Raw genomic sequence first — 15,892 nt, forward strand, 5'->3', positions numbered from 1 at the left:
AATTGCCCACAAGTTAAATACTGGTTAGTGGTAAGGTTAGAGTAAAAATTAGGGTGTGGGTTAGGTTCAGGATTAGGAGATCGGCTTAGGGTTGGGATTAGGTTCAGGATTAAGATTAGGATTAGGGCCATGGGAAGGGTCCGGGGTAATTGCCCAGGGAGTAATTGCCCTAGACCCGTTTTACAAGCATACTTTACTTCCTCGAGCATTCTCACTTGGTAAGGTTATGATTGCATGAAAGTTAAACTAAAATCTGTGAAAATATGTGCTATGGAGAAAGATAGAGGGAGAGAGAAATAAAATAAAAAACACACACACACAGACACACACACCAATTGTAGATCATAAAGTGAAAGTAAACAAACTAGCTACATGTTTAATATCGTTGGAATGAATATCAATTATTGTTCCAATTAAGCCAGATTCTCCACCATGTTGGGATGAATAATGATTACAAAAAGTATCATTGTTGATGAATATTATTGTTATTTAGAGACATTCTTCTCGTTTCCCTGAGAGAGATCAAGAGGACTTTGATGAACTCACCGAGGTAAGGATGAGACCCTGCATGCGATTATCATCTTCCAGGTCTTGAATGGTTTCCGTGATTGCCTGAAGCATTGGTGTGTTGAGACTGTTAACTGGCGGACTGTTCAGGTGCATCACAGCATAGCCTTAATTGGAGGACATGAGACACAATGTTTGTTTATTTGTTTGTTTTTAAATCCCCATTAAATCATTACCATAACACTATCAATGCTGGTTAAGGTAGAGTGTATTACATTGTACATTATCATCATCATCATATCATCATCATCACATGATTGATGATGATACTTGCTTGCTTGTTTGTTTTAAAATCCTATCAAGTCATTACCATAATACACGCTATACTGGTACAGTGTATTTTACTTCAGATTTTTTTTTTTCAACCTGTTCCTTACGGGAATCTGGTATACCAGGTTCCCGTGAGAGCAACTGATATACGGGAACCTGGTATAGCAGATTCCTAAAATGAAGACAAGAGTGCCTGCTTTCATGGCCTAAATTCATGTTTCTTTGTGTTAAAATGCCAAGAAAAGTGGGTTTGATAAAAAGATCAGAGTTTATGCAATCAGCATTTGTTCTCCTTCTGTTTGAAAAATGCATATTTCACACTATTATTTACCTTTTTCCTGATTTATTTTTTGCTTGTTCTGCTGTAAACTCGTAAGAACATGTACACAGTGATCAAGGCTGAGATCAGTTAGATTTCTGCGTTCGCTAACCCAAGTCACCCTCGTCAGGTGCCTGGTTTTGTGTAGAACAAAGATTCTGGGAGCTCATCAGCGCACGCTCTATTCATACCTCGCACCCGCTCGATATTTCCATTGTTCACTGGCACATGTAGTTGACCTTGGAAAGGGGGATACACTGTACCGCTCGACTGCCTTCACACAGGTGGATTACCAACCTGTCTGCCCCTCTGTCGACAGGCAAAAAGAATCTCGTTTGGGGGTATTAAAGGCACTCAGAGAATTGCGGAAGGAACAGGTTAAATCTATAATTATTATCTTTTTTTACTATTTATTTATTCATTGACATGATATACACACCAATGCCTGTATTACGGGTTGACTGAGAACATGCAACATAACAATACCAGTAATAGTGATTGTCATTATAATGATGATGATAATGATAATGATTGTGATAATATACAGTCATACAAGATAATCATCATCATCATCATCATCATCACAAGGTTTTATTCTACCCTTAGCTCGTTGAAGACCGGCTAATTCTGCTATAACACACATTTCCCAAAGACACCTGTCCGAGTATTCTCAGAACTCGTCTTCAACAGGTTAAGATTGATACCCTTCAACAGGGTTTTGCCATTGTTATTACCCTAGTATACACCTCTTACTATTAAATGATCCACTTGTGATTTTTTTTTTCCTGATTGTCTTTCTATACAATGAGCAGTGGTGTTTTCCCTCTTTTCAGAAACACACAAATATTGAGAGGTCAGGACCAAAAAGAAATGTTTATTAACTTGTAAGACAGAGATTTAGTTTTTTTTTTTCTTTCTTGAGAAGACTGCCAACATAAGATAGCTTAAGACACAGACAACTTTACCATGGTTTTGAATTTCTTTTTAGAGTACCAATCTGCATTACAAGCCTTTGGTTTAAGAGTACATTACTGGTATTGTATAAGAGAACATAACAATCATAGCTTGTCATAAGATTCAAGTCCACATGTCTTCTTCTTTCCTTACAACTTCTAGACACAAAACCAATGAAACCACTGAAATTGCTGCCACACAAATGCAAAGCTCATGCCATTCAAAAGATTAAATTCACATTCAGTATGACGATAAAGAAGAATGTGAAAAAGAATGAAATAGAATTACCTTCCTCCTTATCCACCTTCACAAGTCCGGCGCCATCACTGAAAAGCCGAGAGAATGCTTGAGTTGCTGGCAGCACCCTCTGGGTAGCAGGGATAGTTGCTGTGCAACTCTTTGCATGCTGAACACACGGTCCTAGTATTGCAGAGGGACAGAAGATGTTTATTCATTGAAGCAAGCATAAACATTTCCCTGTCCACACATCAGTAGTCTTGTCCTTAAAAAAGTACTGCTCTAAATTTGGTACACCACATGCATGTAACTCATTTGGCATGCTGAAGTTTCATTAATTACTAATTGATGGCACATACAATACAACAATCATATCATGACATGTCATGAATAAACAACAGCACAGACAGGACATAAGGAATATGTCTTTTCCAGGTAAGTGATAGGATTCAAAATCTAATTTATATTAGTCTAAAATGCAAATGTCATTAGTACAATTACTAGGCCTACTCTTTCTTTAAGTGTCTGAATATTTCCTTTAGCACTTTCACTGATTCTCTTTGAGTGCATACTATAATAAAATGTGTCTGTCAGGAGAATGGTCTCTTTCTTCTTCGCCTTCTTTGGCACTGTCCAACACCCCTTAGTAGGGGCCAACCGGACAGCGGGTGCACGCGCCGGTGTTTATTGCGCGGATGAGAGAAGTATCAATCTAGACTTACACTGTATGAATGAACTTAAGCAAAACTTCCATGAAGCCACAGCAGAGGCCAGAGGCAGAGTGACTGAAAACAGAGATACTAAAATGGGAATACCAGGGGAATGCGATTCATCCTTTTCCGGACCTACTAGTAAAATTTAGTAATTTTAAATGGAACTTAGAAGGATCGTTGCATGCACGCTACACCGATAGCAGTCACAAACACAAAAACTAACACATGGGGCCAAGGTGTTTCTTCGCCTCGCGTTGCACAACAGTCATACTTCACCTTGCGAAACAATCTGTCAGATACAGGATGAGAAAGACACAGGCAAAAATCCTGTAGGATAGTATGTGACTACATACATAAAAAGACATATATCAAAGACTGCAAACTTACTTAAAAAACGAAGAATGCGCGACATATTTGGCCCCTTGATTCTTTCACACCACACTACGTACTACTAGTACCCGGTGATCTTTCTTCCTATCTCGCGAAATTGGATGTATCAAAACTGAATATTCAGTAGTTAGCTAGCCCCGCCCCCAGTCAGCTGTGTTCGGTGCGAAAAGGTGCGAAAGACAAGGAGGGGGGGGGGGGGGGGGGATCTCAGCCATTTGAAAACCAATTTTCATCAAATAAACGTTGAATCCTTCTTAAAATTACATGCTCTTTCACATTTCATAAGATGTTTCTCATTAAGAAGGATTCTACGTTTATTTGATGAAAATTGGTTTTCAAATGGCTGAGATATCAAACAAGGGGGAGTTGGGTGCCTATATTATATCCTTGAATTTTCCTTGGTTTCCCATCAGATTGGGTAAAATTAATGGATGTATTCCTTTAAATCTATATGCACTCAAATGGCCTATCAACATTATTAATTCTTTTCTCTAAACTGTTTCCCCTATTTACTGTTTCCCCTATTTGAGTATATGAATTGATCAGTCATGGTTCCATTCTTTTTGTCACAACAGTTGAGTCTGTATTACTGTATGGAGCAGAGACGTGGACACTTACAGCCAGACAAGAGAAAGCATTGGACGGAGTGTACACACGCATGCTCAGGATAGCCCTTAAAGGGACTGTACACTGATTGAGGTGGGGATTCATGTTTTGAACATCCCTAAGTGAGATAATGAGGAACCTCTTATGAAATGTGAAAGAGCATGTAATTTTAAGAAGGATTCAACGTTTATTTGATAAAAATTGGTTTTCAAATGGCTGAGATATATCAAAAAAAAGTGATAATAATAAAAGGCGACAGGCCACGCCTTTTATTAAGATCTCTTTGTTTCACATTGTTTTTGGATATCTCAGCCATTTCAAAACCAATTTTCATCAAATAAACATTTGATACCCCTTAGAATTGCATGCTCTTTGACATCTCAGAGCGGTTTCTGAATATCTTGCAAAATGTTAAAAGCTAAATCCTCACCTCGACCAGAACTGTACACACCATTTAATGTGTCATGGAGTGACTACGTTAGAAATGATGATTTGTATGGTACATTGCCAAAGGTGTCTGACAAAGTGCTTGAGAGAAGGATGAGATTAGCGGGACACTGTGCGCGACACTCTGCCAATTCTCTCGTTCTCTGGGAGCCCAAACAGGGAATTGCAACAAGAGGAAGAAATAGGGCCACTTTCATCAGTGTATGGAAGAAGGACGCAGGCCTTGATAGTAATGAACTATAAGGACAGTCATGTTAGATAGACAGGTTTGGAGGTGCATTTTTGTTTATGGAACCCGAGTTGGCATAGGCTGAAGCTAATACATGCCCTCGAATTAGTAGTATTATAGTAGTAGGAGTAGTGATCAGTCAAGCTGAAGATAGGACTAGTCTATCACGATGGAGCTCATCAAATGATGATTGTTAACTTAAGATTATACAATCATCATGATGCTGACTGTAGCGATTGATATGACCCAATGAATATGAGCTTCATTAGTAAATGAACCATTGGGCCAGTTGGTATAATGTCTCCATCGTCTGTCGTCAACCTTCGATATCATTGTTGTCTTCATCATCACCAGCATTGACAGCGCCTCCTTCATTGTCGTCGTCTTTGTGGTCTCCACGTAGTCGTGGTCATGGAGCGTGACATTGAATACAGCAGGGATTCACTTGTCAGACAAAGAAGTAAGTAAGAATGCCTCGAAATCACCGGCAACACCTAGTTGGAGCAAGGAGGTATGTTCAGGGAGATTCTACGTGCAGTGCCTCCCGGCCCGAGCTGGAGTGAACGCTACCGAAACTACCAGCTAGTATGCATATGCATTTCGTGACGTCACGACTTTCAGCGATCTTGGGTCGTAGGAAATTATCAAGCAGAAACAGGGTACCCGTATATCATTTTCAATAATGACACAGCTTTGAGCTCAGGTAACCTTCATGTATCCTTCAAAAGACAAAATGATTTGATCCACAACGAGATAAAGCAGCCTAACTCGTCACAACCAGGGCGGTGTCACAACCAAAATCGTCTTTGGACTTCAGAATCTGTATCATCAATCGGATCTTTGCACGTAGGTAGCCTAATGTTGATCAACAAGAGCAGGGTCATTAATTTTGTATTGATGCGTAGGAACCCCCCCCCCCACCCTTTCTTCTCCCTCTCGATCCCTTCCTCTCCCATAGTGGGTCATTGTAAAACAAAACAAAACAAAACAAAACAAACTTTTGTTTGTTTGTTTGCTTGCTTGTTTTCGGTTGTTGGGTTCTTTTGTTGTTTTTTGTTTGGGTTTGTTTGTTTGTTTGTTTGTTTGTTTGTTGTTGTTTTGTTTTTTGTTTTTTGTTTTTTGGTTAGGGGCTTGATGTCCGATGTCCTATAGTTTGTCTTATTCACTCACTTTTATTTTGAGAGAAGTTGATATAATCATACTATCCCAAAGTTTCTTCTCTCCCCCTTCTCCTTTATCAGCGTCACCATTCTTTCGCTCAGCTCTTCGCTTTCTTCTTCTTCCTCCTCCTCCTCCTTGTCATCATCATCATCTTGAGCTTCTTCTTCTTCTGTAATTCTTCTTCGTCTTCTTCCTATTCTTCTCCTTATTCTTCCTCTTCTTTGAGCTCCTCGAGCTCCTTCTGATATTTATTTTTTCTCTCCTTCATCATCGCCTTCTTCATATTCTTCAGTTTCTTTTTTCTTTTCATCCCATCCGCCGCCTTAATTCTATTCCACATATTTTGTTCCACACCCTATGCAAATTCTTATCTACCTTTCCCTGTCGCCTTAAGTTTTCATCTTATTACAAACCGTACTCTGTATTAGGGGCCTTGGATAGAAACGAAATGATGTAACATAATTTTGATCATGCGTATAAATGCTGATTGTAGTTGGGAGAGAGCAAATAACATTTTAAAACTGCTTCTGGCTGTCTTGGCAACTCACTGCTTGGGGCTTCTGGCTCCTCCGTGAAAATAAAGTTGTTGTTTTTTTCTTTTCTTTTAATTGTCAAGTCAGTATTGAAACACGACGACACGAGAATGATGCTACTGTTTTTAAAGAGAGATAAACGTTCTTTGCGGTGAGTTATGATTCATATTTATCAGTCAGGTCTAAGCCTTTATGATGTACGTCAAAGGTGGCGGCGCTAGACAGTCACAAGTTATGATTACTGATTCATTGCAGTTAAGTGGAATCGAAAGTAACTGTCAAAGTATATAGCGCCCTCGCGCAAGAAGGGCAAAAGCATGTTATTAAAACGAAATTATACGACTCGATCTTGTAAATCATTACCACAGTGATGATAATGATGGCTCATCTGTAAAAATTTACGGCACAACCACAATCACTATATTTATAATTCGACATAGCTCTTCCGTGAGCAGAGGACTCGGTGTTTTGGAACGAAAGACTCGTACGCTCATCGTACATTTCACGTTTTGGTGCCAGAAACGTATAACTCTCAAACATTTTGTGTTTTTCCTGCATGTGAGTGCAACAACATAGCATTTGTACGATGAGTCATAGCAGTTCACATCCAGACCTTACTAATCTGCTAATGACGCTCAATCGCTTGAATCTCGTACGTCTCTTCCTTTCTACAATAAGTGATAGGAAGAGAAGTTCCCTTTTTATCTCACTGGGAGGAACAGTGTTGTTTTCAAGCATTTAGCCCATCAGCACAAACTCCTTATCACTCAATTATTGTTATCCTTGACATGTGGGAGTGTGAATTTCCAGTGTATACACCTCATTCTGTGATTAGTAACTATAGTGAAATCTGTATAATCATAGGTCTGTTAGTGATATCCATGTGCTGAAAAGAAAAGGAAACCACATTGAAATTTAAGAAAACAAGATGTGATGTTCTTGCTTTCATGTTTGTGTTTCTTTTCCGCAGCCTCGAACTATAAACCCATGACGACGTCTCTTGGCTCACACGTGGAAAACATGTCAGTGGCATCTGCAGCAACGACATCGGACTTCATCACCACCTCCAATACGTCAACATCGTTATGCTTGTCGGCACTATTTGACGATGACCACGACCCGACGTCCCTCTCCGTCATGGTAGACGGTGTGGCTCTGGCCATCATATTCGTCGGTGCTTTCTTCGCCAATCTCATGGCGATGACTACTATCCTGGGAGACAGGGGACTGAGATCCAACTGCCATAACCTCCTCATCTTGAACCTGACGATCATGGACATGGGCGTGACGATCTCGAGTATGCCTTTCTCCATCTGGTCTATCTACGACAACGGTATCCTCCTATCGAATAACCAAATCTTGTGCAAAGTAAGATGTTCACTGTGGACACAGTCTTGTTTGTTTGGGTTTTTTTCTATGAATAGTGTGCTCGTATTTGATTACATCATCTAAACAAAAACCCGTTGTTTATTTATCAAAATCTCACCAATTATGTGTTCGTCAGGTTTGGTAATATGCCTTGTATCGTTGATTTATATTTTCATGTCAGTGCATCTTTCTTAAACATCTTTGAACAGTTCTTTGAACATATCTTTCCGATATGATTTTAATGGGCAAGGACGACCACGACCCGTCGTGAAGTGATAGCTATAATAAAAGGATGCCAGTGTAATATGTACGGATGATAAAAACATCAAGAAATCATGATTGAATAGGAAATCAACGAAAGGAGGATTAAAAACAGAATCAGTAATCAACGGGGCCTTGCTTATCAAGGCAAGTGGAAACGTCCAAGTTAAAGGATCGCTTACATGATTTTTTTTTTTTTTTTGGGGGGGGGAGGGGGAATAAAGTTCAGTATGCAGTCAGATAAGCTACCAATGAGTGATGTCCATTACTAAAGATGCCTTCTTTTTTTCTTTTTCTTTTCTTTTTTTGGTGCATTTTCATGCATTTTGCTTGATATATCAGATAAACGGTTCAGGCGCACTATTCTTCACGTTCGGAAACTTCACGACTATAATGGTGATTTCGTTCGATCGCTTTCTGACCGTCGTGCACTCCACGCGGTTTCCTTCCTCTCGACGTCGCATTATTGGCTTCATCGTCTTCTGCTGGGTTGTCCCGGCTCTCTACGTAGCCCCGGCAACCTTCGACCTCGTATCCGGGTTCGAGTTCAGTTACAACACTCACCACTGTTCGCCCGACTGGGGCCACTGTGTCTATTTCCTCGTTTGGTTCGTATTCATCTTCTGTATCACAATCCCCATAATGACGATGTGCTACGTCTGCGTCATTCGCGCTATTAGACAGAGGGAGGCTCAGCTCAATCGCTACGTCGGGGATGCTAACGACAAGGGCCTCGGTTCCGCGTCCGCGGCGGGCAGGCGGATGTCGCTCGGCGGAATCATCAACCTCGCCATGGCCGACGGGGTGGGCTTTTCGAAAAGGACGACTGCTAAAACTCCCACCCAAACAAGCAGCTACACTCCGGACGGAGTCTGGATCGGTGGCTGCAGTTTGTCGCAGAACCCTCCGGCGGAGGAAGAAGCGACCGTAAAGGCGAAAAAGAAGAGCATTGGCGAGAGGGTCAACAGTCGACGGAAGAGCGAGAGGAGGTCGAAGCTGTCGTCGACGAGTATTGACCGGCTGAGCGCGGAGAAGAGAGTCACGCTCATTGGTAAGATGATTATACATTGATTTTGGCTTTAAGTAGAAATGGGGGGCGGGGATCTGAAATGCTGTGACGTGCATAACATCTCATGTCATTTGGTACTCCGCTCCGCAAGGTTCTCTGCCTGCCCTTCAAAACCCCCAGACATGCCAGAATAGAGCGGGCCTATTATCATGAAAATTGTACCTCTGATGATATTTCTCGAAAAACCTTAAATCATTTAGCGCCCCACCTATACTTCGTTCTAACCAAATCTTAATCTACTTTTACTAAATTCTAATGATTGTAAAGGAACCTTTGTCTATATGGGAATATCAATTACTAATCTATTATCCAATGAAATTCGTAATGCACCAACTCTAAGATCCTTTCAAATCTTATTATTTGATTATTCAGATTGACTATTGTATTCCAAATTTCATACACAAGAACGTACAAAACGTAACATGCAAAGCTTTCTTTTCCTTTATTAATATTATTTTCTAGGTTCATTTTTTTATTTGATTATTGCAATTTATCTCATTGTAATTGTAAATGTTTTTATTGTGAGTATTTTTTTAAAATAACATACTTGTTGTATCGCAAATGTAGAATCCGAGGGAAGAGCAGCTGTATTTTGTACATAGGCAGTCTCTGTCTTTCGCTGTTTCTCCCTTTATTTATTTTCTATCATGTCTGTACCCAACTATTGGTTCACATGCCTATATGGGCAATCAAAGTAAATGTCTTTACTTCTGTGTGCCCTGACCAACTTGTTGTCACTATCTTTACCTCTATCATTTTGTGTTACATGTACAGTAAAAAATTCTACAGTGTACAGTTGGCTCATCCTTTTGTAAAGTTCGCTCTAGTTTTTGTTTTCTGTTTGTATAAGCTCTTCATCTGATCAAATAATGATAATAATAATAATGATTTATTGTGTGTGTGTCTGTTTTTTTTGTTTTTGTTTAATACATTATTTCTGTATCCATGCATATATTGTATCTGCATGTATTTAGGAATATTTTATCGTATATACTATATGTGCTTTGTTAGAAGAGAATAAAGAGTATAATAATAATAATAGTAATAATAATAATAATGATAATGATTGTAATAATAATAATAATAATGATAATGATAATAATAATTGTAATAATAACTCTCTTAAACACATCGTAGACTCTCACACACGCACATGCACACACACTGTTGCATAATAACGATACTGAAGATTAAAGGGGAAATTTCATCCTGAATTTATGTTGCTTTGTATGAAATCAGAAAAATCAGAGAAGGCAAATTCAGACACATAAAAAGCCAGGAATTATGAATGTCTATCAGAGCAAGACGAATTGGCAGCACTGTGTAATATAGGTGATGAGCAGCTTTACCGTCCTGTACACAAAATTGCAATATTTTCATTAAAAATCTCAAGTATTTTGGCACGGACAAAACTCATCCTCCCAGACAGAAGTTACATTGCTAGTATACTTATAAACCAAGAACAGGTTTAAAGAAAACTTTTCTCTGAAGAAAAATTAAAATTAGTAAATTCTGTGTACAAACGGAAAGAAGAGCTGCTCGGCACCGAAATCACACAGAGTTGCTAATTTTTCTTACTCTATAAACCTTTACAATTATTGATTTTATTTCATGTATCCAATATGTTTTATTGTCACTGATCCACCTCTCAGATTTTTCTGTTTTCGTACACAAGCAGAATGATATCAGGATTCCATTTTTCTTTAAAGTCGCGCATATTTCTCCAATTCCCTTTGCAGGACTTCTGCTGGTGATGACGACCATCGTATGCTGGGCACCGTACTCCATCATCCACTCGTGTTTCATCACCATCTGTATCCCGCACTGGTTGGGCGTGGCGAGCATGTGGTTGGGCTACGTCGATTCCCTCCTCGACCCGCTCATCTACTCCTTCATGAACCGCCAGGTCCGCGCCCGTTACCGCGCTCTCATCGGCTGCTGCCGCATGGACTGCACTTCACGTCCACCCAGTCGGCTCATGGTTTCCAGTGATAGATCCATGACCAACTGAGAACTGAGCCCACAAACCACGAGGCTGTTTCCTTGCGATGAATCCGTCAAATAAGAACTGAAACTCATAATCTCATCTCATTCCTTTATACTTTGGATTGAAAAGATTTCATTTTTGTGAATGGTTATGATCATCATCAATGCACAAAGTTGTGTGAATCTGTTTCGGATGTATGTCTCTGGCTAGAAAGTATACTTTCTGCCCGTGAACGTGTTTGCTGTTTTTTTTTTCTTTGTTTGTTCGTTTGTTTGCTTGTTTGTTTGTTGTTGTTTTTATTTATTTATTTTTTTTTTGGGGGGGATGGTCACAAGCAACGCGTCTCATTCATCATAGTTCATAAAACGTGTAAGAGAAGAAAGTAATCATTATTTCAAATTATAATTAAAGGAATAACAGTTTATAGAAACGATGATGAATTATTCTACCTGGGCTGAGATTATTGCTGTCGGTATGTGCTTATAATACCAGTGGCGGATCCAGGGAGGACCGCAACCGGCGCACGCCCCCCCCCCCCCCCTTATTTTTTGTTGAAACAAAAAAAAAATAGAAAGAAAAAACGGGGGAGGGGTGCGTGTGCCCCCCCCCTTTAATTTTGTAAACGCGCCCCCTCTTTACGGAATTCCTGGATCCGCCCCTGAATACTTATATTGCGTAAGCGTTGTTTGGAATTGTAAATATTAAGATAGTGAAATATAGGTATAAGTGCATATAAAATGTATATCTGCAAATTTATGTTGATTTTATATACGAATATGTTGATAATAACTATGTACTTATATTGTTTTAACTTTTTTAATGTGCAAATACGTACCATCTTAATACGTTGTACATAGGTATGACGGTATTATATTTACTGTGAGTATAACTGGAATTTAAAGATATGGCATGCCGTTTGTGTCAGCCCTTTATGGAGACTAGCTTTGGTTTGGTTTCATTTCGAATCTTTTTCTTTCTCTCTTCGAGATTTAGAGTTCATTTTCTTCAAGTTTGTCCTATGTTTAGGGTGATGACATTAATCTGCATTTTTGCTTTTGTTGTTGCTGTTGTTTCTGTCTGTTTTAATGCCTCTGGAGTCCCCACCCCATCGATATCTTTCGATGTTGCATAACTATTACTCCAGACAGGTTACCTATAATAGAAATGACAGCACTAATTTAATGCTTGGCACAATAACTTGTTTGATGTCGATGAGTATTCTATTTGGGTTCAAGTTTATATATTTGTTTTTACTTGATGAAAAGAGTTGCTGTTTCCCGCGGTTCCTTTTTTTTTCCATTAAAAAAATAAAATGTATTGTGAATTGAACGTTCTCAGCTCAGCGCCTATGCCATGGTCAAAAGTATGAGTAATTTGTTTCTAGTACGCTTATTGACACGGCTTTGCAGCATTTGATGATTTGATAAAGAAACGACTTGCGACCACAGGTGATAGCAGGGCAGGGATGATAGGGGAGGAAGTGTTACACTGATTTTCAATAAACGAGATATCAATGGAACGTTGCTGCCAATGAGGTGTCCACTTTCACCTGTCGTTTTTGTTACAATGCTTAGCTCAAAGCCTTATCAAAATTAATGGCTACCTTATGTAGTCAAAAGCTTCAAGTTTATGCGGAATCTTTATGAAAGCTATACGCTCTTTCGAAGATTTTGGTCATCTCAGAATTCCCTTGAAGAAGTTGAAAATAAAATTTTTATCGTAAGTCCATATTGCTGGGTTTTTTTTTTCTTCCCATTGCGTTTCTTTTTAAGAGTAAGGGCAAAAAAAAAACCCCATCGTCGGTGATGATGATTATGGTATGAAATACAATGTTTTGACGACGAAATAGCTTGTTTACCTGATAGTCTTTCAATAAATCACATACAGGTATACATCCTCCATCATGCAGAATAGCGGAATACATTTGCATCGTATCTTCTTTTTATTTTTGTTGATGTTGCTCTCTTGGAAATCACTACCTTTATATATATAAATATATATATATATATATATATATATATGTATGTATATATATATATACATATATATATATAGTGAGTGTGACAGGTGTGTTTTCAGTTGCTAAACCCCCTGGGCCGTCGCATCTTAGTAGTGTGTAGGTGAGAGTGAAGAAGAGGCGGTAGACGTAGCTTTCGAGATAAAGGGCAGGTCCCGAAAGCTCGAGAAATAAAATCAAATTGTGAGGATTCAAAAGCTACGTCTACCGCCTCTTTCTTACTCTCATCTTTATATATATAATATATATATATATATATATATATATATATATATATAATATAATATATATATATATATATATATATATATATATATATATATATATATATATATATATATATAACATATAACGTGAAATTGTTTTTGCCAACGTGATGGGTGCTGCATTGTATACAAGTAGTCGTGAAGGAAAAGCTAGCGGTCTTTGCAGTATTTCACTTACTGCCTTTAACGATACCGAGCTTTCGACGTCTTTACGGGTTTCGTCAGGTGTCTGTGTCCACAGACTCCAGAAACCTCACAGGCACACTTCCTTAACCCGTTGAAGACGAGTCCGGAGTATACTCGGGCAAGTGTCTATGAGAAATGCGTGTTGTAGCAAAATTTGCCTGTTCTCAATGGGTTAAGCAAGCCCTGACGAAGACCCGTAAAAAGATCGAAAGCTCGGCATCATTAAAGGCATTAAGTGAACGACTGCAACGTCTGCTAGTTCTTCCTCCCTGCACAACTATATATATACTAGCAGCACCCGTGGAAATCCACGGGTCTGAGGGGTTTTATTTTTTTTTCTCATAATACGATTTTGCACATTTTTATTGAAGAAATAAAAAGAAAAGTCTTCTCATTCTTTCGTTAATTGTGCTGTCTTCTAAATGACCACCCTTCCCAGAAATTTTATAATACATTTTTGTAGTATATGCCAGGCGATCCGGTCCATTGGTAGGGATCATTCCCGCCACTACTTGCTTTTATTATAGAACTTGAGTTTCGAGGGGTTATTTGCACCCGTTGAAGTCCAACAGTTGTCTTGTTGCCCCTCATCCCTCCCCCCCCCCCTCACGCACACACACATTTCCACCTCCGCAGGGCAAAAAACAAAAACATTCAGGGAAAAATTACCAAAAACGCAAATGAGATTCCCCGAAAGTTCTGCCCACAGGTTGTTCCCGTCGAAACGGGAAGATATTAACACTATGACTTTGATTACCCCCTGCTCTTGCATCCACGCGGGCACCCGCGGGAATCCACGGCTGGTCTCAAGGCCTCGGTTTGTTTTGTGTTTTTTTTTTCATGTTTCTTTTCCCCACGTTATGAGAGAAAAATAAGATATTTTCGTCTTCATAATTTTGCTCCCTCCTTTTTGTTTTTAATCACCAAAACTTGGCTTGATATATCATATTGATATAGAACTACATCTGCTTCAGATTGTACATTATCATAATTAATATTAGGCCTACAATTATTGCTCCTATTATTGTTATTATTTTATTATTATTATCATTATCCTTATCATTATTATTATTATTATTATTATTATTATTATTATTATCATCATTGTTATTATTTGGGGAGGGGGAGATCATAGTCATCAGGTTTAATCGGCACCCGTGGGAGTAGGTTCTCACGACCTCGTATTTTTTTTCTTTAATATTTTTCCCATGTTATGGAAGAAAGAAGAATATATACATCACTGCATTCGTCTTCATTTGCTCCCTCTTTTTTTTTGTCACCAAAACTTGGTTTGATAGACCATAGAACCACACATTCTATTTCCACTTGCAATTTTAAAAATAGGCGGTCGGCAAAGCGAGGTTTTCCTCTACGTCCGCTCATCTTATGAATATGTATGATTACAGCAGCTCTGCAGTAAACGAATGGACACAGCTGCGCGTGTAATCTGATATGTAAGGGTACGATCGGCAAATATATTTAGCCGCGTCCTAAACAGTCTGCGTACAATGACACCGGACTTGAGAGCAAACGGCGAGCAAACTAAATGACGTACCTGAGCTGCATATGGTATTCTGCAGTTGTGCAAAATACAATTACATAACCAACGTTCGTTGTTTTCATTTGGGGACGCCAATAATGGCGAACTGTACGTAAATGCCCTTGTAGTCCATATCACGCACACACAGATTCGTGTAACCATCGTCAATACATTCAGTACACGTAACAGGTGGAGGCAAAGGTACATCACAGAACTATATACACACAGTGTAGAGTGTGTATATAGAGTTCTGCGAGGTACATTGTGTGTGTGCGTGCGCGTCCGCCGGAAGATGTCAGAGATTTCGCTGCACCATCATCTTTAGTATCCCCCCCCCCCCCCCCCCCAGTGTCTCTGCAAGCTAAAAGATGGAAGATCGAGAAAGCAGGAGGCCAGCGCAGGTTCTGTGAATATTGAAACGCTCGGCTCTTTCGTCACGCACAAAAATGCATTATGCATGTAGCTAATTAATTTTTCTTTTTCGTCCTCGACGTCGACACGGAGGCGGAGAGGGGACGAAACCCGCGCCATTCGATGTAGGATACTCTCCTGCGGCCGACGGCACCGGTCGCAACTGCCCGGAGCCGACGGCTCGGGAGGAGATAGAGAAACCAGCAACGCCGAAATAAAACAGGAAATACATAAGGCCGCGACAACAACAACAACTTCGAGTATTATAGTATAGGATATATATGAAATGTAATGAAGTGAAATAAGATTTATTTACCAAACAATAACACAATAATAAACATTGTCAATATAGTCAAAATAT

The 15,892-nt window shown here is 39.3% G+C and overlaps 1 protein-coding gene and 1 long non-coding RNA gene across 2 annotated transcripts; one reads left to right on the plus strand and one right to left on the minus strand.

Moving 5' to 3' along the window:
- Positions 1–590: 590 nt before the first annotated feature.
- LOC139740922 (uncharacterized) lies at positions 591–3,509 on the minus strand. The gene is made up of 3 exons (XR_011711595.1): positions 3,448–3,509; positions 2,399–2,530; positions 591–674 (listed from the first exon to the last, which is right to left on the minus strand). It is a non-coding gene; the product is annotated as an uncharacterized lncRNA (long non-coding RNA).
- Positions 3,510–5,143: 1,634 nt separating this feature from the next.
- LOC139740921 (alpha-2A adrenergic receptor-like) lies at positions 5,144–11,135 on the plus strand. Its single transcript, XM_071651509.1, has 4 exons — positions 5,144–5,192; positions 7,397–7,794; positions 8,398–9,106; positions 10,864–11,135. The coding sequence occupies exons 1-4, from the start codon at positions 5,144–5,146 to the stop codon at positions 11,133–11,135; spliced, it is 1,428 nt and encodes a 475-aa protein (XP_071507610.1).
- The last annotated feature ends 4,757 nt before the right edge of the window (positions 11,136–15,892 follow it).

The sequence above is a fragment of the Diadema antillarum genome, unplaced genomic scaffold, assembly GCF_040938485.1.
Source record: "Diadema antillarum isolate AM-2024a unplaced genomic scaffold, OU_Dant_1.0 seq00000891_RagTag, whole genome shotgun sequence".
In the NCBI taxonomy this organism is placed as follows: Eukaryota; Metazoa; Echinodermata; class Echinoidea; order Diadematoida; family Diadematidae; genus Diadema; species Diadema antillarum.